The sequence below is a fragment of the Bubalus bubalis genome, chromosome 16 (genome assembly GCF_019923935.1).
Source record: "Bubalus bubalis isolate 160015118507 breed Murrah chromosome 16, NDDB_SH_1, whole genome shotgun sequence".
Lineage (NCBI taxonomy): Eukaryota > Metazoa > Chordata > Mammalia > Artiodactyla > Bovidae > Bubalus > Bubalus bubalis.
In genome coordinates this window covers 8223278-8251127 of record NC_059172.1, presented here as the reverse complement: position 1 = coordinate 8251127, position 27850 = coordinate 8223278, and the positions used below count along the sequence as shown (strand labels likewise).

The 27850-nt window shown below is 45.9% G+C and overlaps 1 protein-coding gene across 8 annotated transcripts in view; it reads left to right on the top strand.

Moving 5' to 3' along the window:
• Positions 1–27257, top strand: part of ATG13 (autophagy related 13) — a 41892-nt gene extending 14635 nt beyond the window's left edge. For 2 of the 8 annotated variants that reach the window (XM_006042395.3, XM_006042394.3), the window contains 17 exons: positions 4483–4564; positions 5535–5615; positions 5996–6115; positions 8066–8112; positions 9568–9708; positions 12665–12705; positions 13474–13570; positions 13915–14013; positions 14822–14915; positions 17974–18072; positions 18837–18947; positions 19360–19496; positions 21662–21776; positions 22312–22389; positions 22554–22670; positions 23217–23345; positions 25060–27257. In XM_006042395.3, the coding sequence (XP_006042457.1) occupies positions 4496–4564; positions 5535–5615; positions 5996–6115; positions 8066–8112; positions 9568–9708; positions 12665–12705; positions 13474–13570; positions 13915–14013; positions 14822–14915; positions 17974–18072; positions 18837–18947; positions 19360–19496; positions 21662–21776; positions 22312–22389; positions 22554–22670; positions 23217–23345; positions 25060–25137 (1653 nt within the window). In that variant the 5' untranslated portion in view covers positions 4483–4495 and the 3' untranslated portion in view covers positions 25138–27257. The remainder of the gene's footprint in view (positions 1–4482; positions 4565–5534; positions 5616–5995; positions 6116–8065; positions 8113–9567; positions 9709–12664; positions 12706–13473; positions 13571–13914; positions 14014–14821; positions 14916–17973; positions 18073–18836; positions 18948–19359; positions 19497–21661; positions 21777–22311; positions 22390–22553; positions 22671–23216; positions 23346–25059) is intronic. The other 6 variants (XR_006545222.1, XM_006042397.3, XM_025266111.2 and 3 more) reach the window with 6 other exon arrangements.
• Positions 27258–27850: the final 593 nt, after the last annotated feature.

Here is a 27850-nt window from a genome sequence, read left to right as displayed (position 1 = left end):
ATGTATATAAACTGTCTCCTGTAACTGAAGTCCCCCCAGACCTTGACTGAACTAATAAAATTAGTTTCTTTTGAGCCTGTACGTCCAAGCACTAGACCCTGGGCCAGGATGATCATTTATTTGCTAGTTTCAGTGACCAACATCTTTCCTGAAAGTGCCAGCAGGCTTCCAATTACCTTTTCAAAAATCACTTCCCTGTTTTCCCTACTGATTTTGCATATATAAATAGTTCAAAGAAGTAGTAAAATTTTAGAATTTCTATGCCTAACTTAATAGAAGAAAGGGGGGGGGAGGCTTTTATGGGAAGAACAAACAAGTTTCTTTAGGAAACATGAGTGTTGAGAACAAATAGGAGATAAGAAAGTTGTTGATAATATTTGCTTGTGTGGGTGCAAATGGTCTTTGCGTCTTTTTCATGACCATGAAACTCCCCCAGATGGGGGATTTATATTAGGTTTACTCTTGGTCTCTCTCCTGGGAGTAGACGCCAACCTGAAATGAGAATTTATGGCAGTCCTCATTTCTTAGAAGTTGCTGCTTTTAGTCAGATAAGGGAAGCGCTGAAAAGGTTTTCTACATCTGTTGAATCTCAAATGTCTTTAGCTTAAAATAATCTTTATGCCAAAGTAGCATATTTTAGAATGGCATAGCCTGATCCTCTTCAAAGGTAAAGTGAGATCTGGTATCTCTTCCAGATAAGAAATGAGGTTTGAATTAAGGTGGTTATCTACGGAAATGAAAATGCTGCAAATATAAAGGATTTTATATAAGCAGAAGTTTGAAGGATTTAGTAATTGGTTAGCATAGTAAAGAGCAGGAAGAAAAGTTCAACTGTGGGTCTCTCTTTAATGTTTGTACCAAGTTTCCCTTTATAATCCTGGGAGCACTCGAAGAAGGAATTTTGCAAGAGCCAAAGCAAAGGTAAACCACCTATTACTTGTAGAGGATGAATTAACATCCTTGGCGTCCTAAAGAGACAATAAGTGCTGGTGTCTTTCTCTCTGTGGAGACAACCCCCACCCCCCAATTTGGGGTCAGTAACTAATTCTAGTTATTGGAAAATCCTTTTAGTGCTTCCAGTGGTACAAAAAGTCGCAAGAGTCATGCATTAGAGTGTTTGCGTCGGTAGATTCTCTGATAGTAGGAACACGTCCCCACTTTAGGGGCAGCACAGTCCTCCAGCACTATGCTTATCTCAGGTCTATGGCTGGGTTGCTTCAGGGCCTTGAGCTGTTTAAAGCTTTAAAAGATCTTTTTATTTTTACTTTAATATTTGTTTAAGTGGGTAAAGGACTTCCCTGGTAGCTCAGATGGTAAAGCATCTGCCTACAATGTGGAAGACCCGGGTTCAATCCCTGGGTCGGGAAGATCCTCTGAGAAGGAAATGGCACCCCACTCCAGTACTTTTGCCTGGAAAAGCCCATGGACGAAGGAGCGTGGTCGGTTACAGTCCATGGGGTCGCGAAGAGTCGGACACGACTGAACGATGTCACTCACTCTAAGTGGGTAAAGGCTTGAATTAGCACTTTGTAAAAGAGGAGGATATCCAAATGTCTAACAAACACATGAAAAAAGTGCCAGGAGGGGAAAGGCAGTCATTTAGGCATTAAATTAAATGCCTTTAAAAAGGCATTTAATTTAATCATCAGTCATTCAGTGCAGATTAAATGAGATACCACCACACTCCTACCAGGATGGCTAAAATGAAAGAACCAGCAGTTCCAAGTGGTGCTATAGCTGTGGATCCATAGGAGCCCCAGTGTGTTTGTAGTGGTGATATAAATTGGTACAAACCCTGGAAAACCGTTTGGCAGTAATTGTCAAAGCTAAATACAGGCATACCTTGGATGTATTGTGGGTTGGTTCCGGATCACTGTGATAAAGTGAATTATATGAATTTTTTTGGTATCCCTGTGCATATAAAAGTTGTGTTTTAAACTATAAACTATTAAGAGTAAAATAGCATTATGTCTTTAAAACACAACATGTAGGAACTTCCCTGGCAGCCCAGTGATCCCAATGCAGGGGCACGGGTTAATCCCTGTTTGGGGAACTAAGATCCCACGTGCCCCACAGTATGGCCTTAGAAAAACAACAACAACAAATGTACAAAACTTCATTTGAGAATACTTTGGGGCTTCCCTGGGGGCTCACTGGTAAAGAATACACCTGCAAGTGCAGGAGACAACGTGTTCAATCCTTGATCAGGGAAGATCCCACAGGCTGCAGAGCAACTAAGCCCGTGCGCTACAACTGTTGAGCCTGTGCTCTAGAGCCGGGAGCCGCAACTCCTGAGCCCACGTGCTGCAGCTGCTGGAGCCTGCACACCCCAGAGCCTGTCCTCCGCAACGAGAGAAGCCCCCACTTTGTTGCAACTAGAGAAAAGCCCACACGGCAACAAAGACCCAGCACGGCCGAAAAAAAAGAATATTGCTAAAAAATGATGCTAACCATCACCTGAGCCTTCAGTGAATTGTAATCTTTTTGCTGGTGGAAGTTTCGAAATATTTGAAGAATTACTAAAATATGACACCAAGACACAAAATGGCGCCGATGGACTTGTTCAACACAAGGTTGACACAAACCTTCAATTTGTTTAAAAAGGGGGGAAGCAGCATCTGTGAAGCACAGTGAAGTGAGGTGCAATGAAACAAGGTATGCCTGCTGACCCAAACTCAGCACTCCTGGCTTTACATGGGACACCAGCGAGGGTTTTTATTCACCAGAAATGTCATGCAAGAATGTAATAGCTAAAAGCAGGAGACAACCCAAATGTTCATCAGCAGAATTTATAGATGGTGATATATTCATAACATGGAGTGCTACACAGCAATGCAAAAGAATAAACTGCATGCATTATGAATGAATCTTACTAAATACAGGAAGCTACACAACAGAAGAGTTTATACTATTTGATTCCACTTATAAGAAATTCAAAACAGACGAAGCTAATCTATGGTGATAAGAGGTTAGAATAATGGTTACTTCTTGGTGGGTTTATTGACCAAGGGGACACAAAAGGAGCCTCTGGCTTATAGGAAATGTTCTATAACTGCATCTGGGTTGTCATTGTATGAGTGTTCACATATAAAGTATTTATTGAGCTGTACACCTAAGGTTTGTGCATTTCACTGCATGTAAGTTCACACCTCAATAAAGAATAGTGTTGTTTTAAACTTGTATTCATGATTTCCTGTTTCAACTCTATCCTTTTCTTAAAACTAGCTTTCCCTCTCACTTTCTTTTTTGTTAACTGAAACCCATTTAAACTTTTTGCACTCCGTCCTTAAATCCTGTCAGCTCTTCCTTTAAAATACCTCCCATCCATATTTCCGAGTCATGTCTCTATTAGCCTTTTAGCCCTGACCACAAGCCTGAGTTAGCGCCAAGGACCTAGTTGATCTCCCTGCTCTCTCTGCTCAAAACTGTTGCACAGTGTGCCTGCAGTGCCATCTTTCTGACGCACCATTTGGATTGTGTTGCTTCGTCTTCTCAAAAGCCTCGAGGGTGCTCCCCTTCCTGGCGTCAGTCTTGAGCACTGTGTTTGAGACTCTCGTGGTCTGGCCCAAACCAGCCATACCCAATCACTGGAAAATTGGAGTACTTAATAGTTCAAAACCCATTTTTCTCCTGTGGCTTATATGCCTTTGTTCATGCTCTTCTCTGCTCTAAATGCTTTCTTCTTCATACCAGCCCCTTCTCATCCCACCCCCACCCTGCTGCTGCTAAGTCACTTCAGTCGTGTCTGACTCTGTGCGACCCCATAGACGTCAGCCCACAAGCTCCCCGTCCCTGGGATTCTCCAGGCAAGGACACTGGAGTGGGTTGCCATTTCCTTCTCCAATGCATGAAAGTGAAAAGTGAAAGTGAAGTCGCTCAGTCGTGTCAAACTTAGCGACCCCATGGACCGCAGCCTACCAGACTCCTCCATCCATGGGATTTTCCAGGCAAGAGTACTGGAGTGGGGTGCCATTGACTCCCATCCAAAGTTAAACTGATTTAGTGGTCTTTTGAAGGAATGCTGGGCTTCCCAGGTGGCGCTAGTGGTAAGGAACCCGCCTGCCAATGCAGGAGACATAAGAGACGCAGGTTTGATCCCTGGATTGGTTGAAGGAATGTTAACTTATTTTATGTTTTAATAAAGTTTTTGCCTCATTAAAACTTAGTCTTCAATATGCTGGGTAATAAAACTTTTTTAATGAATAAGTTTAAAAGCTCAAAGTTTCATATTCAGGTAAAATGGCTTGTCTCATCTTTGTTCTAGGTCTATAGATTTAGCTCTTTGGAGTTTATTTTCCTCAAAAGATAGTATCTTCTGTTTTTCATATTGGTGTCTTTAGTCGAGGGGAGGGGAGGTTTTACCTCCTACATGACTATTCATACAGCTAGTAGACAATGCCATCTCTGTATGCTTTGTTGTAGCAATCCCTTTTAAAACACAGTCACATTATTTCAACACTTTTTTTTTTTTTTCTGTTTTAGATTCCTATAGGCAATGGAAACTGATCTTAATTCCCAGGACAGAAAGGACCTGGACAAGTTCATTAAGTTTTTTGCCCTCAAGGTAATATATCCATTCTCTTGAGCCTAGAACTGTTAGAAATAACTTCCATGCCTCTCCCTTTTTGGAAATACAGCATAACAGCTTGCAGCTTGCCCATTTTAAGGGATACTTCTGTCTGTTGTAAACCAAACTGTGAAATTTGGGGGCGGTACTGGGGGTGTAACTAAAAAGCTTCCAATTTTCCAAAGCTACTTGTTAAAAAAAATAACATTTTTTTTGCAAGCCTGTTTGCAGAAATGTCAAACTTATTATGCCAGGTTATTGGCACAGTATGTTCCCTTGGGGTGAGAACAAAGACTGGACTAGAATGGACAGCAGTTTGGGCATCTTTCCCTAAGCATCATCTACCTCTGAAATCTCTCACTTTCCGCTTATTGTCCCCTTCTGTGTAAATGAAAAATTAAAACTGAATTTTGAGTGCTATAGAAGGCATCTTTTCCTAAATCTAAAAATCATTTCCACCTCTATCTCTCCTTCCTCTCAACCATTGCTATGTAAGAACAAGCCATGCAGTAGATTCTGGTTGTAAAATTAGCCGGAAGACTTTTGCCATATGGGCCAAGTCATATGAATAATTGTGGATTCTTTGGTTTAAATCTACTATGATTACATAAGTATATGGCAGTGAATATTTAAACCTACAATTGGACTTGTTTCTTGATGAAAGTCAGAGCCACCACGTGCAGCTTTCCTTCTGCCATGTGAGTGTATCATAGATTACAAGCCTCAGACTATGGTTTCTCTTAATTGGTTGACACTAGGTCCTCAGGAATATTTACAGTATTATTTTTGTGCCTTTTTTTTTTTTTTTTTCTGTTCTTGATGGTTTTAAATCTTATCCTTTCCTGAAGTATAGTTATGATCATTGGCACCTTTTTAACCCTGCATTGAGAGGGTTTTAATCTTGATTAGGAGCCAAATCAGTTTGTTGAAACGTCACCTTTGATTTTTTTGTTTGTTTTTTTTTCAGACTGTCCAAGTGATTGTCCAGGCTCGACTGGGAGAGAAGATTTGTACTCGTTCGTCTTCTTCCCCAACGGGTTCAGACTGGGTAAAATTCCTGTCCTTTGCTGAGGGATATACTATGGTGTTTGTCACAAGGAATCATGGTGTAGTTATAAATAATAATATTTCTAGTATTACTAAGTCATAACATTAAAATGCCTAATTCCATTTGATCCATTCACTTGGAAAATGTGTTCTTCATTGAATGTTAGTCCTGGATGTTTTTTGGTTTTCCTCTGTGATGAGTGAAAACTTATCAACCTGAGTTTTGGGGCCTTGATGCAAGACATCTCTTAAGGGGAAAGGAGAAGTGAATGACTGTCCTTAGTCAGGGCAAGGCCTGCGTTACTCAGTATCCAGTCTTACTACTTTGATTCCATAATGTTCCTTGCGAGTGTTTAACACAAAGTTCTTCTTGTATTCTAGTTCAATTTAGCAATCAAAGACATCCCAGAGGTTACACATGAAGCAAAGAAGGCCCTGGCAGGGCAGCTGCCTGCTGTTGGGAGGTCTATGTGTGTGGAGATCTCACTCAAGACTTCTGAGGTAAGGTTATGGCCAGGACAGGGTCTTAACTCAGCACCCAAAGCACTTTACACTCTGGTTCCAACTCAGCCTTGTTCCTATGCTTTCCCTCTCTGATCGTCTGATGGTTCTCCGAGGAGGTCATGGTTTTTGTACTTATTCTTCCAACCACTTGGAGTAGATTCTTCACTCTCATCTTCATATATCGTCTGTAAGTGATGTGTTTCTACTCATCCTTCAGCACTCGTATGCTCTAAAAGATCTCCCTTTCTAACTGCTCTCTAGATTTCCTGTGTGCTTTGTTTATATTCGTTTCTTAGAGTATAACTTGCTGGAATGTGATTTTTTTTAAATGTGTTTTTCCACCTTTTTCCATGATGCAAATAGTTTTTCTTGTATGTTTATTAATCTGTTTCCACTACAGGATTGTGAGGCTGCATGGAATAATAAAAGGCTAATGGAGTTTAGAGCTATACAGACCCAAATTCAGAGCCTAGCTGAGTAACTCTGGCCAAATTACTTAGCCCCACCTCTACCACCACCACACTTCACAGTCTTGTGGGGCTATACTTCTTTGTTTAATTTTTATTTGTAAAGTATATAAATAAAATATGGTAGACAGTTATTACATGTTCCTGTTGATACTTTACACTTTTATTCTTGAGGTCAGCAGCTATGCCACACCTTATTTATCTGTGTAGTCCTTCAATTCTCTTTGAAACGAGGCAGGATATAATAAATAATCATCTCTGTGCCTGTCACAATGCCTGGGATGGCACATAGTAGGCTCTTAATTTTTTATTGTGTGAATGATGTCAGTATGTAGTCTATAGAAATCTTAGTACCAAATAAAACAAAACATCCTATTCTCTTTATTGAATTACTGGTGTATAGTGTGAGTTATTTTCCTTAGTGATCCTTAGGGAGTCCAAAAGGAAGAACTCTCTCATCTCTCAGGCATCTGTGAAATCAGATTCTAAACTGTTGTGATTGGACTTCCCTGGTGGCTCAGTGCTAATCTGCCTGCCAATGCAGGAGACACAGGTTTGACCCCTGATCCAGGAAGATCTCACATGCTGTGGAGCAACTGTTGAGTTTGTGCTCTAGACCCTGTGCTCGGCAACAAGAGAAGCACCACAGTGAGAAGCCCCTGCACCCCAGCTAGAGACTAGTCCTCGCTTGCTGCAGCCAAAGAATTGCCCTCACGTAGAGCCTGGGTCTCCTGCATTGCAGGCAGATTCTTTGCTCCTGAGCCACTGGAAAGCCCTGGTAGAATACTATGTGGCCATTAAAAATAATGCAGAATTTTTAATTATAAGGAGAATTCCATGTTGTACTTACTGATTAAAAAGTGATCAGTTCAGTTCAGTCTCTCAGTCGTGTCCAACTTTTGCAACCCTGTGAACTGCGCCTTGCCAGGCTTCCCTGTCCATCACCAACTCCTGGAGCTTTGCTCAAATTCATGTCCATTGAGTCGGTGTTGCCATCCAACCATCTCATCCTCTGTCGTCCCCTTCTCCTCCTGCCTTCACTCTTTCCCAGCATCAGGGTCTTTTCCAAGGAGTCAATTCTTCATATTAGATGGCCAAAGTACTGGAGGTTCACCTTCAGCATCAGTCCTTCCAATGCATATTCAGGATTGATTTCCTTTAGGATTGACTGGTTTGATCTTGCAGTCCAAAGGACTGTCATGAGTCTTCTCCAACACCACAGTTTAAAGCACATTAAAAAGTGATAAAAATAGTATATACAAAAAAAAAAGATAAAAAATAGAATGTATGGTATGAGCTCACTTTGATTTAGGAAAATCACTGATTGTATTATAAGTGATGTCTTCTTTTTGCTTATTTATACTTTGTAATATTTTTATAGTGGCTGTATTGTGCTTTATAATAAAAAAGATTATCAAAAGCAAAACTGAAATATCTTTTAATAATATCTTAACAATACCTTTTATTGTTCCATTTACAGGGAGATTCCATGGAGCTAGAAATCTGGTGTCTGGAAATGAATGAAAAGTAAGTGCTCTAGGGAGCTCAAACTGATGTTCTGTGACAACCAAGAAGGGTGGGATGGGGTGGGAGACGGGAGGAAGGTTCCAGAGGGAGGGGACATACGTATACCTATGGCTGACTCATGTTGATGCATGGCAGAAACCAATACAGTATTATAAAGCAGTTATCCTTCAATTAGAAATAAATAAATTTTAAAAGTATGTAAGTGCTCTATCTTAGAATCCTTGGTTGTGGAAGCTGAGGATAAAGTGCACGACATCACGTGAAAAGCAGGGCTTGTATCAGTCACGGAGAGTGTTCTGACCACTTAACAAAGCTGGTAGGTCTTTGCTACAGTTGGCTTCGTGCTTGGCTTCCAGCCCAGGCACAGCAATGACCTTCAAAAGGAGTGTCGGTCCAGAGAGATTCAGACAACACAGGGAGAGGAGCAGAGAGAAAGCTGAAAAAGGATTTGTTGTTTTCCCAGAGTACACATAGTTCTCTGATTAAATCCCTTGAGCTCTTGTAACATGACTACTCTGTTTTGTCTGTTTTCTGGGTGGCAGACGTCCAATAAGATTTCCCCTCGCCACTCCTTTAGACATGCTGTGTTGGTCACGGATTGGGAATGCGTGTTATTTTCCCCTGCATTTTCTTTTTTCAGGGCAGATTAGCTGAATTCCTGCCCGAATTTCAAGAAGAATATATAGGAAAATTGAGGAAATAGCAACACATCAAAATAAAAATCTTTTTAATAAGTATGAGTGGTATAGGCATTATTTTTCTTTCTTAAAAAGCAATTGCCAGGTTATAGTCCAAAATTTTCGTACCAAGCACTTCTCCACATTTCATGTTAGATGTATAGAAGTAGACTGCTGTAAGATAGTACATTGAAATTATGTTTGTACTTTCAGTAATACAACTGCAATATTGAATTACTGTTTTTTAAGTGTTCTGCTTTATTCCTTTGAAAGATAACTGCTTCAAAGCTAGAAAAAGATATTGGAGACCTTTTGTTGCCCACCTGCCTTTGTCTGGTGCGTGGAAAGTAAAACTTTGGTCAACATCAACAATTTGTTGATGAGCTGACAAAGCGCTCTGATTACAAGTTTAGTTCAGAGGATGTTTTAATTATAAATTTAATCTTACACAGTTCCAGTTTAATTAGCAACTATCTCTTTTGACTGTAATACTCTTTAAAATGTTATTTAGGCTGCAAATCAGGTTATATTCTATCCGAATTTATGAATAATGCTAACAGATTTTTTTTTAGACTTTTAAAAATTGAAGTATTAAGTTGATTTTTAATGTCGTGTTAGTTTATAGTGTACAGTAAGGTTATTCAATTATATGTTCTAATGCTGACAAATAATGTCAGTCACTCCATGGAACATAGCTAACGTCCCTATCCGTTGCATTTTTGTTCTTTGTTTTGTGATAGCCAAGCAGGAGAATGCTGATAGTGTCTTTGCTCCTCAGGTGTGATAAAGAAATCAAAGTTTCCTATGCTGTGTACAACAGATTGTCGTTGCTGCTGAAGTCTCTGCTTGCTATAACTAGGGTGACACCAGCTTATAGACTCTCCAGAAAGCAAGGGCATGAATATGTCATCTTATACAGGTAAACAGCTCACCTTCATGATTCACACTTTGGACTCATCAATTTGCACATTGTCTGACCAGCATTCAGGTATTCCATGATTAATTTTTGGACAGATATTTGTATGGTTGATGCTATACCTTTACTGTGATTGCCTATCTATTCTCCTTTATGAACCTCAGCTTTTTGCAAAGCAGCCAAGTTCTTTATCCTTTTGTTTATACACAGTCTTGATTGCTATGGAAAGGATTTTTAAAATCTCGGGCAGTTTGGTCGCTCAGTCATGCCTAACTCTTTGCGACCCCATGGACTGCAGCACACCAGGCTTCCCTGTCCATCTCCAACTCTGGGAGCTTACTCAAACTTACGTGCGTCGAGTCGGTGATGCCATCCAACCATCTCATCCTCTGTCATCCCCTTCTCCTCCTGCTTTCAATCTTTCCCAGCATCAGGGTCTTTTCCAGTGAGTCAGTTCTTCACATCAGGTGGCCAAAGTATTAAGTTTCAACTTCACTATCAGTCCTTCCAATAAATATTCAGGACTGATTTCCTTTAGGATGGACTGGTTGGATCTCCTTGCAGTCCAAGGGACTCTCATGAGTCTTCTCCAACACCACAATTGAAAAGCATCAATTCTTCAGTGCTCAGCTTTCTTTATAGTCCAACTTTCACATCCATACATGACTACTGGAAAAACCATAGCTTTGACTAGACGGACCTTTGTTGGCAAAGTAATGTGTCTGCTTTTTAATATGCTGTCTAGGTTGGTCATAGTTTTTCTTCCAAGGAGCAAGCATCTTTTAATTTCATGGCTGCAGTCACCATCTGCAGTGATTTTGGAGCCCCCCCCCAAAAAAGTCTGACACTCTTTCCATTGTTTCCCCATCTATTTGCCATGAAGTGATGGCATCACCGAGTTGGACATGAGTTTGAGGCAGCTCCAGGAGTTGGTGGTAAACAGGGAAGCCTGGTGTCTTGCAGTCCATGGGGTCACAAAGAGTTGAACACGACTGAGCGACTGAACTGATATAGGTTGTTGAATGGACCAGCGTGGTGGTGAAGAGGATATGTAGCAAAGTGTGAGAGCAGAGCCTGGAAAGTCAGGGTTCCCAAATTAGCCAGGACTCTGTTTCATGTTAATGATGAGCCATGGGTGTTGGCCTTTGGCTTACATGCAAAGAGCTGATTTTGAGAAGAATGGGTATAACAGGATGGAAGGACCATGGATTAGAGAATTAACTAGTTCTGTTGAAGTAATCTAGCAACCCTATGTATGTTTACTTTTCTAGGCCTTTTTTTTTCTTTTGACCAAGTTGTAGAACTTGCAGGATCTCAGTTCCCCCCAACCAGGGATTGAACCTGGGCCCCCGACAGTGGAAGCAGAGAGTCTTAACCACTGGACCACCAGGGAATTCTTCCCCCATCTGCTTGTTTTTATAAACAGAATTATTTTACAACATAGCCACCCCATTCATTTACCTATTATCAGTGGCTACTTTTGTAGTATGAGAGCAGAGCTGAGTAGTTGCCCCCAGACTATATGGCCCACAAGTCTAAAATATTTACTAACTGATCCTTTAAACAAAAGTGAGCTAACCCCTGTTTCATGGTATCTGTCACTTTTGTGCGTGTATTTCAGATATGTATATACATTTCTTTTCATCCATTCCAGACTGGAATCTGTGAGACCTAGGATTCAGATTCATCCTAGGACTTGTCCCTAGTTTATCTTTATCTCATCCCTAATATCTAACCTTAGGGCTTTGTAGATTGTCAGAGCTTAGTTTTTATTGAACAAACCCATGTATGTGTTTAATTTTCAACAGTATTACTTGAAAAATATGAAAATACATTTTAAGTGTTTTATAACTCAGACTTTTTGCTAATAAAGACTGGCCTTCCCAGGGAGATTCATGGAAATATTCTACTGTGTTTAGATTTTTATAGTTTTAGAATAGTCTTGCCTATTTATTCAGTGGTGGAAAAGATATTCTAATTTCTTAGTTTACTTTGGAATGATGGACTGACTTTCGATAAGCAGAGTGAGCCCACTTTGAAGATCACATTTCAAAATCTAGTGACTTCTATCCCATGTTTGAAAGTTGCTAGGAAAGTGGATCTTTTTTTTTTTTTTTTTTTTACTTTTTTTAAACATAAGACTTTAATTTACTGTTTTCTAATAAAGAAGAAAGTACATTAATGATAGTGGATCTTAAGAGTTCTCATCACTCTTAAGAAAAAAAATTATGTTACTGTGAATGATAACAGATGTTAACCAGACTTAGTGTGGTGATTATTTTGCAATGTGTACAGATATTGAATCATTATATATCCTTGAAACTAATATAATGTTGTGTGTCAATTATAGGTCAATTCTAAAAAAAAAAAATGTCTTATATCTGGTAATAGAAGTTCCAGAACTATTTGCCAGTTTTGTTTGTATATGCTCTATTTCCCAATAGGTATACTTTACAAAGGCCTCCCAGGTGGTGCTAGTAATAGAGAACTCACCTGCCGATGCAGGAGACATAAGAGATGCGGGTTCAATCCCCAGGTCAGGAAGATCCCTTGGAAAAGGGCATGGCAGTCCGCTCCAGTATTCTTGCCTGGAGAATCCCATGGACAGAGGAGCCTGGCGGGCTATAGTCCATGGGGTCACAGAGAGGTGGACACAGTTGAAGCAACTTAGCACGCATGCATGCATATAACTTTACAAATATGCTGCAGAAGCAGGAATAAGGAACTTAAACAGCAGGTCACACTTAATTTTTATTTTTCTAATTTTTTAACCAGTCCTCTGCATAACCATCCTCATGCCTACAGCTTAATCAAATAGTAGCAATACTGCTCCATTTGGAGAGATGTTCATGCAGATGAGAAAAGAAGGGTTGGTTTTGTTGACTTTGTTTCTAGGTGTTTAGTATGCAGGCCCTTATAATAAAGAATCAAGTAACATTTTTTTCTTTCTTCCCTACAGAATATATTTTGGGGACGTTCAGCTGAATGGCTTAGGGGAAGGTATGTATCAAGGTTAAAAAACATTTGTAGTGTTGCTAACTGTTCTGCTGACTTCAGAGATGTGCTTGGATTCTGCCTGTAATACTACATAGTTTGTGATTTTAGTATGTGTGATACAAGTAAGGAAAAGACAGGTAGGAGGTCTGGAGAGCCACCAGGGAATGACTGAATAATTTTACCAAAAGTTCTAGTAACTCAGAATTCTTTGTTATTCTTTATATGATTGTCTGTTTTCCTAATTTTCTACAGTGATCATGTTAAACGTTTCTGACGAGTATCAACAATTTTGAAAAATTGGAAGTGAAACCAAGAAAACTAGGAAAGTTTTATTGTAATGCCCTGGCTCTTTTCTGTGCTTAGTTCTGGGGTGGCAGCTTGGGTAGGAGTGCAGTTGCTTCATAAATTGAAGTATTTGTGTGAGGAACTCTCTGTGCCCCTTTAATGTCTTATTGGCACATCTGGACAGGGTTGGTTAGGACTTGTTTAAGTCCTAACTTGATTTAATAATCATTTTACCTCTTTGAAGGTAGTTTTATCAGGAAATAGTTGCTTTTTCCCCTGCCAGTATTAGGTCAACATAGAATAAATTAAAATAAAATTATATGTATATACATACACATATGTATGAAATTGAGGCTGCTGCATTCAAGGTAGCTAAGTGGGTCATGCCAGAGGTTGTACAAGTGGCTGAATGGTTCAGGGAAAGACGTACTGACGGTAGTGTCAGTATTGTCTGGAAAAAAGCTAATTATTTATCTCTTTTCCCAGGTTTCCAGACAGTTCGTGTTGGGACAGTGGGTACCCCTGTGGGCACCATCACTCTTTCCTGTGCTTACAGGATTAACTTGGCATTCATGTCCACCAGGTGAGGAAAGAGCCTTGGAATCCAACAGAACTCTTCCAAAAAAAAAAAAAAAGGAATTCTTCCAAAGATATTAAAGTTGTTTTTCTTCCAACCACTCCTCCTCCTCACCTCAGCCAGGCCTAGAGTTCACCGTTGCCATTGCTGAACTGAGATAACCCAGTTTCCAGATTGGAGAAGCTGAGTGTCCCAGAGCCAACGTAGAAGTGATGGTTTATTTTCAGGGATGCAGGAGTTGAGGTTCTGTGGTTCCTTCCAATAGATAAGAGGCAAAGGGATCTCTGAGGGCTGCAGGGGGCGTGACAAGGCATTCTAACAAATGTGGCCATCTGCTTACTGCATTACAGGCACTTTGAGAGGACCCCACCTATCATGGGCATTATTATTGATCACTTTGTGGACCGTCCCTATCCCAGCTCCTCGCCCATGCACCCCTGCAATTACAGGTGAGGAATGTGGAAAACTCTTTTCCAAACTGTGGCTGGTGGAAACATCCATCTTGCACAGGCCCATAGAGCACCTTTATCCGCACTCACCGATAGGCAGGGCACACGGATGGAGACCCCACGGGGAGGGAAGTGGAGTGGCTGGCTGTATCCTTGCTGCTGCCTGTCAGGTACCCCAAGACGAAAGGTAGACCACGTCTCAAAAAATCCTTTGATATTTTGACCTAGACAGTACTGATTTGACTTTTGGTTTGATTTTACTTAGAAACTCTGAGAGTGGCAGTAATGTGGAGAAAGAATGTCCTTTGCAAATTAGGTGGTTTTCAGGTCACCATTGGCACAGTTCAGTTTTATTCCTCAGAATCAAACATCTCCAGGCCTAGATCCCAGAAAACAGAGTTGTCAAGAGATTGGAATAGATGTGTACCAAGGAAGATGTTGCCTTTCTGTGAAGGACTCATGAAGTTGGATTGTTTTTTGTCTTTGGAGTCTAGATTTTTATTTCACTGCATTCTCTGTTGCTGATGATTCTTTGGCCCTACATTGGCCAGGCTTTAAAAAAATGCTCTCAAATGATATGTCAGGTGAAATGTTTGGATTAAAAAAAAAAAAAAAGCCATTGTCAACCTCTAGATGTTGCTTTCTGAACATATTTGAAATCATCAAGGACTCAATGCACCTCTCTTGAAATTAGGGACTGCCGAAAGGATTCTTAGCGCAACTCGCATCCATATCTCAGCTCTCTTTGTGTCCTTTCTGAAATTGGCTGGCATCAGTCAGTTCATGATTTCTCTCCTCCTCACCACAGAACCGCCGGCGAGGACACTGGAGTAGCGTGTCCTTCTGTGGAAGACTCTCAGGAAGTGTGCGCCACCTCCTTTTCCACCTCGCCTCCCTCCCAGGTAGGGGGAAACAGGTTCTGGTGTGGCGGTAGTTATTTGGTACATATATGGGCCTTATGATATGAAAATTTTATGTGAAAATTTAGATAACAGTCTCTTCTGGTGGTGGTGGTGGTGGTGATTATTTCAAGGAGTTATTTTGAGGAGTAAAGGAGAACCTTCTTACCCAGCAGATAATACTGTAGTATTTCTAGTCTGTAATCTTAACATGCAAGATTCCATGTAACTTTTACCTCCCTGGTGACATCTTAAAATTCCCTAGAAAATCAGCCACAGGAAACCCCTACAAAATCAGAATTGTGTTCTGGCACCAGAGAGACACTGAAAGCAACACTTGTTAGAGCTAGCAGCTACTTCTTTTTTTTTTTTTTTGGCCGAACCCAGTGGCACATGAGATCCGGGATCCTCATTCCCTGACCAGGGATCGAACCCATGCCCCTGTGGTAAAAGCATGGAATCTTAACTACCGGACAACCAGGGAGGTCCCAGTAGCTGCTGCTTCTTTGAAGTGGTTCCTAAATATGGTTCCTAATAATGGAAGGAGCAAAAAAGGAGCCAGTGATCATTTAGCATAAAATGCCATTAAGACCCCAGCTATGCAGTTTTCCTTAATAGTTACATAGACGTCTGCTTGTCTGCATCCCTCTCTGAACATGATTAGGCTCCATCTTCAGTGTCACGGCCAGTTGCAATAAAATGCAGGCTCCAAGCAATGTGAACACTTCCCCCAAAGAAGTGTATGATATACATGTGGTTCTGAGACTGCTTCAGATAAGGAGTCGTTTTTTTCCAGCTGACTGAATTTTAGGGCACGTTTCTTCCCTTCCACCCCAGATTGTTTATCATCTACCCGTTGACTGCCTCTATTTTTTCCCTCCTCTTTTCTTTCATATTAGATGGTTCCCTAAGTGAATTCTATTTTCCTTTAAATTAGACCCATGCATGTGTGCATGCTAAGTCACTTCAGTTGCGTCCAACTCTGTGTGACCCTATAGACTATAACCTGCTAGGCTGCTCTGTCCATGGGATTCTCCAGGCAAGAATACTGGAGCCCTTCTCTAGGGGATCTTCCCAACGCAGGGATCGAACCCACGTCTCTTACATTTCCTGCATTGGCAGGTGGGTTCTTTACCACTAGTGCTGCCTGGGAAGCCTGAATTAGCCCCTGATTATCCTTTTTCACCATCTTACTTTCACCATCTTACTCGGGGGTGTTGGACCCAACAAATTAATTAGCTGTCCATACATTTTTATCCTCTATATTTTCTTCATTAAGAAAAAATTTAGATTTATTCCATCCTGTGCTTTTAGATATTAAATTAAAAGTATAGTTCTGATTTGTTTTAAAAGCAGGGGTTAAGCACAAAAGCTAACTTATGTGTGAAGGACTTTATAGAAATTCATGGATCACTGTTATTTCTAATGTGACTATTTAAAGTTTAAGAGAGTCTTGTGAAATTGTTTGAACAGTTTGGTTTGGGTGTGTAGGAATTGTTATTCATCCCCCCCTTCCCATTAATACATGTAGGCATACAGATCGCTGTTGCTCTGAAAGAGGGTGGCTTCTGGTATGCTTGCTGACAGGGAGCGATACTGACTGAAATAAAGAGGAAAGCCCACTTTCTTACTAGTTCACATTCGTGAGTTGATGGTTTTTTTAAATCATCAAAATTTGAATATGTCATTTAATGCTCATTTAACAACTGATAAACTCATAAACAATACATAAACTTGGGAGATGTTAGGGGTGGTGAGCCTGGGGCTTTAACACATCAGTTTTTCTTTTTCTCTGATACAGTGGAAATTCAGCCAGACCCCAAAGGTAAAGGGAAGTTAAGTCGTTTCTGTAGCTGAGGTTTGCAGAAAGGTTTATTAACCTGTGTAAGGAGAGCCTGTGTGTTTCATGTTATCAGTTGCCTATTGTGTCTTGTTACAGTTTAAAGGTAGATCTTGTCAAGATTTCATCAGAGAGAGCACCCAGTGGGTGAGCCTTGTCACTGCTCCCTGAGTACCTGTAATCAAGACTATACAGTTTGGTGCAGAAATACTCATTTTGAAGCTTGATGGTAGAACAGAGGAAGAAAAATCATTTACCACCTGGTCTCTTTGTTCTTGTAAATATTGAAATAGTTTCTTCTTTTGTTTAATCTAGGGAATCACATAATTGTTCAACAATTTCTGTTTGAGCTTTTGCTGTGATCCAGTAAATACTAATGGGCTGGTTTTGTTTTGTTTTTCTAGTAAAGTAAGGATCATTGTATCATTTGGGCACAGAGCTGAGTTAATAAATAGTTGTGACTCAGAACCTGTGCTGTATCTTGGGGTCCTACCTCCAATTCTAGGCATTAATTAATTAGCTAATTGGCGAGACTTAAAGATGGAACAGCAAGACCCAAAACAATCATCTTGCCCATAATTAGCTTTGAAATCCTGAGTTTTGAAAATGCCCCAGCCTTTACTCCATCGAGTTCTTGTACACCCTCAGGGACTGTGAGCGTGTGCACACACCCTGATGCCTCCACCTGCACGCCGCCTCCTCTTCCCTGAGCGATGCAAGCACGTTCACCGCTGGGTTCCTGAGCTTTTAAAAGCACAGCCAACGAGCATCAGCTGTTTAAACCTGAGCCTACAGATTCTGAGTCCCCAGAAGAAGGCTTTCAGTCTAATATCTTAGCCTCAGCGTCCTCATTCCTGTTTAGCATACCCTGTGTATGTTCTCAGGACCCTCCTGTTGGAAATTTTCTAAAAGAGACCCTCTTTTGACTAAAGGCAGACTAATGCTTGGTTCAGGTTTCACCAAGTCATAGCAGCTCGACTCAGCTTTGCTTTCCACCTGCGCGTCAGGGAGAACGCCAGGGATAAACTCTCTTCTGCACACCTTTCCAAGCGGTCCTTTTCAGAAGGCAGTCATACAGCTTTCTCCCCGCTTCCCTCCTGACGTCACTGTACATTTCAGCCTCTATTGCTACAGCCCTTTCCAGAGTTTTTTTCACTTCTTTCTCAAGCCCCTTTTCTTTTTTCTCCCCTGTTTCTCCTGTCTGTGTGTATCTGTGCACAGTGTGTGTTTACGGTCACAAAGGCACTTTTTCAGACCCCTACTCCTGTGGTGACGGACACCCTGAGGGTCCCCACGGCAGGACTGGCCTTTTCCCATCAAGTGAGTCCATACTGGGGAGAAGGGGATACTATCAGATGGTTTCTTTTTATTTGAAAACTATAAATAAAGTACAGGGTATAGTTATTTAAATATCCCCAAGTGTTCTGTGGGTTATTTTGAGGTGCAGTAATTGATTTTCAACAGGATGCAGCCATTGCACCAGCGGCCCAAAATAAGATTCATCATTCGCCCCTCCTCCTACCATTGATGTGAAAAGCACATGGAGTTGTTTAGATCTTTTTTTTTTCCAGATAAATCATCCAAGAGTGGTTTTCTTTCTTTTTCACTATAAATAGGAACCCTCCCAAACCCAGTGGTAATGGAGGGTGTGATTAAAGAAGATGCCTTGTGTTTCAAAGGGACCTCAAGGTCAAAGAAGAGACTAGAATGACCTGGGAAAACTGATGGCTCTGGCTCCCAGTTCTGCCCAGACGGTGCTCCCCAGATCTGCTGGGCTGGAAACTGAGCCAATGTAGCTGAACCCCTGGGAGAAGGGGGAGCAGGGAACTCACGTGAGGCCTTGGGAGGGCACGGAGCTGAGACTGTCCGCCCCACTGCGGATCAGTCTGTTTTCCTACTTTCAGAGCAACGGCCTGGTCTGTCTGTAACCCTCACATCAGGCCCTCCCCCGCAGCGCACGCTCTGTGCGGCCGTGGGCTGGGACCCGCTCCTCGCCCTACTGATCTGATCATTGGTCACGCTCTAGGAGTGCCTGTTTCTCCCTCCTCCTTTCCGCTGCCCCTCTTTGTTTTTCTCTTGCTTAGCTCTCCAGCTCTCGCCTTTCCTATCAGCCTGCTGCCCTGGGCGTTGGATCTGCTGACCTGGCTTATCCAGTAGTGTTTGCTGCTGGCTTAAACGCCACACACCCTCACCAGGTATCTTTAAAGGTGGGGAGGACACTAGGGGCTCCTGTGCTACCTCCCCTGCCCAGACACACCAGAGGGGCCTCTTAAGACACCCATGTTCTACATATTCTGAACCAAAGCTCTTCTGTAACTTCGGAGGACTAAGATGATTCTGAGAGGCTGCCTCTTACACTTCAGAAAGAAAAGAAGAGCTTCCCGAGTGTTTTCCCCCTCTCTTTCCCTCTGTAGTCACTTCCGTGCATGTCTTCCATTAACTGAGCGAGCCCCAGAAAGGATCAAGATTTCCCAGGTTTCCTGCCCACTTGGTGGCAGCATCGGTGATGGGAAAGCTGGACAGCCAATGCCATCGTGCTAGGCAGCAAGTCTCCCCTCCTGTCTGACGTTGCCATGATTCACTGTATTTTTTCATTTTCCCCCAAAGCTAATGGTCCCTGGGAAGGAAGGTGGGGTACCCCTTGGTCCCAGCCAGCCTGCCCATGCTGCCCAGGCTGACCAGGAGAGACTGGCAACCTACACCCCTTCTGATGGGGCCCACTGCGCTGCCACGCCGTCCAGCAGGTGAGTTCACGTTTTGGCTCAGCCACTCTTCAGACCAGCCAGGGGCCTGTCCTCCCCAACACATCTGCTTATTTGGTATCAGCAAGTAAAGAGTAGCTTTCAGCATTGGCTCAGGCTTGGCATTTGCAGGGAAAATGTGGAATCCTTCAAATTCCCGATAAGAATCTTGCATTGCAGCTGGTGTGTGAGGGGGGCTTGCCCTGGGCACCGCTACTGTCTTCTGACAGCAGGCAGCCGGGCTTGGCGCGCCTCACCCTGATGCAGGAAGGTGTTTTGAGATGTTCCTCTCGTCCCCTGAGATGGATTCCCTGGGTGTCCTCAGTATTCCCTGAGACCAGAACAGGGACCAGACCAGACCAGGACACCACACCCGTGACATCGGAGTCATGGTGTGTCTGCGGTGGGAATTACGATCCATTATCTTTTTCTGTTGTGTTTGTGCCTCCTGGGGATCCTGTAGAAACAACTGTTTTTCCTTACTAGAATACAAAAAGAAACCTTTTGTCTTTTCTGATTGCAGAAGTGATACAGTCTGTAAGTCAAATTTTGAAGACATTGATTGGGTGGAAAGTTCTCATAATCCCACCCTGCAAAAATCACCATGTTACCTCCCTTTAAAAGGCGACAGGATCTCAGAAGGGTTAAGTGATTGGCCTAAGAGAACAGTTAGCTCACAGAACGGCCAGGCACAGGCCTGGCTTCTTGGATTGCAGAGCCCAGACTCACTCTTTCCATTTCACCCAGAGTTCTGTGGGAAGCTGGGCCTGTCTTGACCTGCACTGCCCTCTCTTAACTGGAAGGCCCCAGAGTTAATGACGTCGATTGCCCCATTGCATCTTAAATGAACTTTCAGATATTAGAAATTCCTGGTTTTTTTTTTTCCATTCCCACAGTGGAGTTGGGGGAGGGGGTTTATTTGGAAGGATCTTTCCATGTCATCCATCAGGAAAAATAATTACTTTGATGCCTGGCCCCTCAAACCACCATCCTCTTTCCTCCTGTTAGATAATCAGAGGGGGAATCCTCTTAGTGTTGTTTTTTGGCAGCATGCAGGGTCTTAGTTCTCTTACCAGAGATTGAACCTGTGTCCCCTGCAGTGGGAGCAGAGTGTTAGCCACTGGACAGCCAAGGAAGCCCCATCGTAGTCGTTTTACTCGTATTCTGAGCCTAGCTTCCTGGGGTATGACCTGGAGTAACTGAAGACAGAGGACCCTGTGCCGGGGGCTCTCAAACGCTGGTCCCCTCTGGTGTCTGGAGGCCGGGAGCCACTTGGACTGCATAGTCCTCCCCATCTTGAGCCCCTGCCCTGGGGCTTTCCCGTCCCTGGCTTCTCGCAGGGCTGTGACTGACAGTCTGAGTTCCTGTTTCTTCTGCTTGGTGTCCCCCACCTTTCGGGACTCAGCATCAGCCTGGAGGGCGGGAGGGAGTCGTTTAGTTGCTTCTGTTGTGTCCCACTCTGTGACCCCTTGGGCTGTAGCTCGCCAGGCTTCTCTATCCATGGAGTTCTCCAGGCAGGAATGCTGGAGTGGGTAGCCATTCCCTTCTCCAGGGGATGTTCTTGACCCAGGGATCAAATTCGCACCTCCTCCTGCGTTGGCAGGCGGATTCTTCATCACTGCGCCACCTGGGAGGAGAGGGAGGGGCAGCCAGGTTGGGCGTGTTGTTGAGAGACCTTGCTGAACAGAGAGAGGACTCCGGGCAAGGAGAGGGCAGAGACGTGGTGTGGAGCTTCAGGCAGCAAAACGACAAAGTGAAGAGGGGGATGTAAGATCTCGAGTCTGGATCTGTAACTGGACTGACATTAAAATTAGTCGTTTATGAGAGCTGCTTGCCCATATGTATGATAGCTGGATGCACGGTGACTGATGCTTATCCCTGATATGACAGAGTAAATTTTATAGAAGCTTTATACAATTGTAACAGCGAGTTTCGTTCACATATGCCTGTTTTTAGCTCTTCCAGGAAATGCAGTCCTCTGCTCTCAACTCAAAAGTGAGGGTGACGGGGTCCCAGGCCGGCTTCATACTGCCATTTCCCACATGCCTGGGCTGGTGGGGGCAGCTCCTGTCCTGGGCTGTGGCCTCACAAGGTGGTGGGTTTACGGGGAACCCAGTAGGCTCTGCTGTGGTTTGAGAAGGAGAGCTGACATGACCTTTCTTCTCCAGTGAGGATGCTGAAACTGTATCAAACAGCAGCGAGGGACGGGCCTCCCCCCACGATGTCTTGGAGACCATCTTTGTCCGGAAAGTGGGGGCTTTTGTCAACAAGCCCATCAACCAGGTGATTTTTCTGCCCCCGCAACCTGTGAGAATGTGTGAGCCCTTAGGGTGAGGTCTTACCTGGGGCCTGTGGAACCACTGAAATCACATGCAAAATGGTGTGGGGGTGTGTGTGAATTTTTCATGGGGAGGATTAATGACCTGTGACATCACTCCAGCAACGGTAAGAACCGTCGCTGTGTGGTCTCATGGGAGAGGAGACCACGCCGTTTAGGACACACGCTGCGCTGCAGTGGCATCGCCTCAGCCTCACTTGAGACAGGAAAGTCCTCCTCAGCTCTGCCAGTGAGGAACACTTGTTACTGAACTGCTGTGGGTCAGGCTTCCAGAGCTGAATCCAGGGTCCTGTGGATGCTGTGGGCACGTGATGGGAAGCAGGGGAGACCGGAGGGGTCTCAAGACAGGAACCTGAGGGTGGCGTGGTCAGCTGAAATGCGTGAACCTGCTGGATGCCCCCCCATCTTCTGGCAGCCCCTAAGGAAACAAACGAGCTGGGGGAAGGGGGCGCACTGATACTTTCTCCCGCGTCTCTCCAGGTGACCCTGACCAGTTTGGACATACCCTTTGCCATGTTTGCTCCCAAGAACCTGGAGCTGGAGGAGGCAGATCCCATGGTGAGTCCGTCGCTGAGTGGAGTTTGCAGGGAGTCAGCGCACAGTGGTTGTCCTTCTTGGTGGGCCGCTCACTGTTCCTCCGCGGACTGTTAGCCACGCCCTTGGCTCATGGTTTACAGCCAGTGCCCAGGACCAGCCCCTGCCTCCGCCTTGTTCTGAAACAGGTGAATCCGCCAGATTCCCCAGAGACTACATCTCCTCTCCAGGGCAGCCTGCACTCTGATGGCTCCAGCGGGGGCAGCAGCGGCCATACCCAGGACGACTTCGTCATGATCGACTTTGTAAGTTGGCAGCATCTCCCTTGCCCATTGCTGCTTCAGAGGCAGTAAACCTAGAAGCCTCTGTTGCTCTTGAGTAGGCCTTTGGGGATCCGATGGGCTGGTCCAGACAGAGGGAAGGGGGGTGCCGGCTGTGCACTTTGCGTGCGGAACCTGCCCTTACACGCCGCTTGGGGAGACATGTAGAGGCCCATGAGCAGCAAGGCATTTTGTGCTATGTCTTTGATTGAAATTCACCTCTAAATGGGATTGGATTGTCTAGTCGGACCTGTGCAGGTCCTAGTCATGAATGGATAGCCCTTTGCTAAAGAGAGGAATGTAAAGGAAGGGGACAGAAATTTGCCCAGGATAGAGGGAGGTCATCCCCAGGATGAATTTAGCTGCCCAGAAGAGAAAACTGTAAAGATTCCACAAAGGTCAGCCTGGAGGAGCCCTTTCTCTTCTAATTCCTGAAAGGAAAGAGGGTTATTGATAGTTAAGCCCGTCTGATTTTCCACTGTGGTTTAAGGCCAGCTAAACTTGATTCGGTCTCTTTTTTTTTTTTTTAAGAAACCAGCTTTTTCTAAAGACGACATCCTTCCGATGGACTTGGGGACCTTCTATCGTGAATTTCAGAACCCGCCTCAGCTGAGCAGCCTCTCCCTCGACATCGGGGCCCAGTCCATGGCCGAGGACTTGGTACGGAAGCCCCTTGCCCACTGCCTCGCCCTCTGGCCTCCTGTCCTCCTTCCATGGCCATTCCTGCTCCGCAGGCCTGGAGAGTTCTTCCCGCTGCTCCCCCACGCCCACACCTCCCATCTTGCGGTCACAGGACAAGACGGTTGAACCGTTGCCTTCCTGCGATCGCACTCGAGCTGTGCACTGCGCCCCGCGGTCGCTGTCTTGAAATGCTTGCGCTTGTTCCTCCTCTTCCCTGCACTCTCATCCCAGCAGTTCTCACGCCCCTGTTGTTTGCCTGATGTCCTCTGCTTGCTGATGCCGCTCAGCCAGGCTGCCTTGGCAGCTCTTGCCATCAGCTGTCCAGCTTGCCATGCAGGTGCCAGGGACACAGGGCGGAAGCAGCAGGAGGACCAAGTGGTGGTGTTCTTGCCCTTTGCTCACTCATCCCTGTGCTCCTGAGTTCAGCCAGGTGTCCCGATACTGACTGTAATGACCGTTTAGGGTGTTTTCTATTTCCTGTCCTCAATGGGCAGAGGAGTGTCTGGCACAGCCACAGATCCAGGGTGCCTATGCCACGAGATGTTGGGGTCCCCCTGCCTGAGGTGGAAATATTACCTCCTATACTGCAGTCAGGAGTGGCTCTAGGAATAAGCATCTTGGCTCAGCTGCCCTTGATTTGCCTTAAACAGAAAAGCCTGCTCGGTAAGCTGCTCGGTAATAATAATATAGCAAAATGTCATTATTAACATTTATTGAAGCTTTCTAGGTGCCAAGCATGAGGCCCCAAGAGGTAGGTTTTCTTCTTATCCTAGTTTATGGATGAGAAGAATGACGTTGGGAACAAATAACTTGCTGGTGATTACACTGAGCCAGCAAAAGAAAGGTTTGACCCCTGAGAGTCGGGCTTCTGATTTTAGGCTTTTAATTGACTCTCCGGACTCATTTGAAATTTGCTTGGAAGGAGCCGGAGTCCAAAAGCTCTTAAGATGAAGCTGCAGCCGGCCCTGGCCGGTTGCTCCAGCCCCCCAAACCCATCCGGGCAGCCGATGTGTCTGCGCTGCTTCCGAGGAGCTCCAGGTGCCCCCACCTGGCAGGGCATCCTCTGGGGGGGGTAAGCTCTGCCGCTGCATGCTCGGGGGCCAGACCACCTGCTTAGGGCCAGGCTTTAACTAATGGTTGAAACCTGTGGGCAGTTACACTTAACTCCACCTGTTTCTGCCTCGTTTTCATTGTTCTCTCTCAACACCCCAACCCTGACCTAGCCCCTTCTCAGCTGGTGTAAAGATGCAGACTTCCAGCCTGGCCACCGACCTGCCGGGTCAGAACCTCCTGAGGGTGTGGCTGGGACTGCCTGGTGTGTGTGCCCCCACGGGACTCTGCCACTGGCCCAGCGCAGGCTGTGAGGATAGCGTTCGCTTCCTGAACCTGTAGGGCTCTAAACCCACTGTTTTAGTCTAATGTTTGTCTAATCTGTGCCAAAGATATTTCACATTGGATTTCTCTGTGTCGTCCCATTGTGGGCGTGGCCCTTTTCCATCTCATCGCGGGTGTGGCCAGCCTGGATTCTCCAGGCTTTTCTGTCTTCCTCCTCAGCCCCCACTGGCCAGTGCCTGCTCAGCTGCTCAGCAGCCCAGCCCCGCGGAGCCGGACAGTACCCTGCTCCCTGCAGCCCCGGCTAATGGCTGGCTTCCCGGCCTACTGAGTAAGCAGCTCCTCTCCCCCCCCTGCACAGGACTCACTCCCAGAGAAGCTGGCTGCGCACGAGAAGAATGTCCGAGAATTTGATGCCTTTGTAGAAACCCTGCAGTAAAGTTGGTGTCCTTGAGTCCCAGCAGCATCCCCTTCTTGTGGCCCCAGGAGACAGAGCGCCTCCCCCTCGGCAGCTGCTCCCACCCCTTGTCCTGCTCCAGGCCAGGCCGAGGGGAGGCGTTCCCCTCGGGGGATCCGGAAGGCCCTGCTCTGGCCCCTCCTGGAGACTGGTGGCAGCAGCCACAGCCCACAACGCCATCCACGAGGACCCCGCCCCCTGCCCTCTGCCCGCCCTCTGCTCGCACCACCCTCGGCGGCGGCCTCACAGGCCATCCTCCCGTTCCTCCCGCCAGCCCCCCGCCCCGGGGCTGCCCAGCAGCTGGCCCCTTGCGGCGACATTCCAGCTGGTAGCCCCGAGGCTGGAGCAGAGGCAGGAGGAGGACGGAGACCGTGCCAGGAGGAGGGAGGCAGGACGCTCTCCTTCAGGGTCTTTTCCTCTTAGTTCTGGTATCTTCTTCCTCTCTGTCTTCCTCCCTTTCTTTGTCCCGGGCCTGTATTGTTGGCAATGTGGTGGGCTTCCCACCCCAGGTGATGAGAACTCGAAAGTCAGCCGTGCCCGCCCATCCGAGTAGCCCTGGTGGCTGCCTGCCCAGCTGTGTGGAGGCAGAGTCCTGCGTCTCTAGGAGTTGTCACTGGAGTTACAGCACAGGTTCTCCTTTCTCCTCCCCTCTTCCCCCGTTACAGGACACAGTCACTATTTATTACTTTCAGAGAAATCAGATATTTTATAGAGAGAACATGTTTCACTTGGGAAGGTTGGAGGCCCCCCCGGGGCAGCACCTCTTTCTCTAGAGGCTCCTCAGACTCGGGGCTGCTGCTCTCAGCTCTTCCTTCCGAGGCGTAGAAGGTGGGATCCCAGAACAGGGCTGGCCAGGGGGCCGACAAAGCCTCCCAGAATTGCTGCATTTGAACTGACAGCTGACCACAGACTCTACCTTAAACACGTGCACCTTCAATCTCCCAGCTTCTCCAGAGAGACTGACCATGTCCTGGCAGCCCAGGAAGTCTTGGATTCAAAATGTGATGACTCACCAGGGCCATGCCACTGGTAGTGCCCACGGGGTGCTGTATGTGTCCCCCGCTATGGCCCTGGGTAGGCTGGGCAGGCCCCTCCTCCTGGGGTGCTGTTCTGGTTTCTCAGGGCAGGGTCACGGGCCTTCTCCTCCTTCCACCTGGGCCTGGCCACCAGCTCTCTTTAACCCCAGGGTCTGTACCCTGCCCTGAGGTTTACTAGTTGCATCGACTCCTTGTTGAGAAACCAAAGCTGGGCATTCAGTTGACTTAACCCTTCAGGTATTGTTACTTGAGTCGGCCAAGGGCCCAGCCTCACTCACGGACCATCTGTTCCTGGTCGCCTCATTTGTAGCCCCATCCGAGGAAGGCTAGGCGTGCCCTGCCCGTCGCGGCCACCTGGGTGTTCATTGGCAGAAGCTGTTCTGCAGCAGAGCAGGCGGCCCTCTGTTGCTTGTTAGCGGGGGCGGGGGACGGCAGCCCCCCCGACGAGGCTGATCTCAGCGTTGGGGTCAGCTCTGTCCCCGCCTCCCTGGGGCTGAGCCCAGCCTCATGCACACCCGCTGCTGCCACAAAGGCACGTTCCTCGCAGTGGCATCCAGCTGGCCCTCCTGGTGTGGGGCGAGCACACTTGTGGCCTGCTACACCAATCCTGGTTTACCCCCCAGGGCCCCAGCGCTGAGGAGGGTGGAGGCCCTGGTAAGTTATTGATGCCCCCCACTCCCACCTCAGCCAGCCTCTCAGCCCTCCTTCCAAGGCCGAGCAGGGGAAGACCTCTGAGCCGTTGTCCTCTTTGAACCGTTGGCCTCTGCAGGCAGCAGCCTTTCTTCAGGACCCCTTCCATGAGAGGCCAGGGGGGCTGAGCCAGACTTGGAGCCGAGCCTGGGAGGAGCAGGGCAACTGTCAAGGCCAGCCCTTGTCCCTCAGCCCTGTGCAGTGGCAGGTATGAGCCCTCGACCGACTTCCACAGCACCCCCGACGGGGCTGGGACCAGTCGCGTCTCCAGGGGGAAGAGCCCCTCCCCGCCTCCAGCCAAATCCATTTGGAAATACTAAGCTATTACTTTAAAATGTATTCAAGAGATTTCCAATAAACTTTTTCTGTACTTTATCGCCTCCTGTCCTGCAAGTTGTCAAAAAACCTACCCTCTTCCTCCCACATCGCACAGCCCCAGGTCGCTGACAGGCTCCGGGGAGGGAAGAGAAGTGCCATGTGAGGCACAGCAAGGGTTCAGAGCCTGACCGCCTGCTAGGGGTCCTGGGCTGGTCAGGAAACCTCATTTGTTTTCTTTTTTTTTGGTCGCACCGTGGGGCACGTAGGGTCTCAGTTCCCTAAGTGGGGATCGAATCCACGCCCTCCTCTGCAGTGGGAGCTGCTAAGTCTTAACCACTGGATCAGCAGGGAGGTCCCAGGAAACTCCTCTTAGAGCCTCGTTTTCCTTGTCTGTAATGTTCCCATTTCAGGGGTTGTGTGTGAGTAATATGAGACATGTGTTCAGTGAGGTGACATGTGTGACGGAGACATGCATGTGAAGTAAAGCCCTCGGGACGGCAGGCCGTCATCTTCGGCTCCTCTGGACCTCACCTGCTCCCTGCACCATAGCTCCCCACTCACCCCAGGCACCAGCCTTTGGCTCAGAGGGAAAGACAGCAAAAGACAGCTGGCAGTGCTCTTGTCCTGTTTCCAGAGAGACCAGGCAGGGG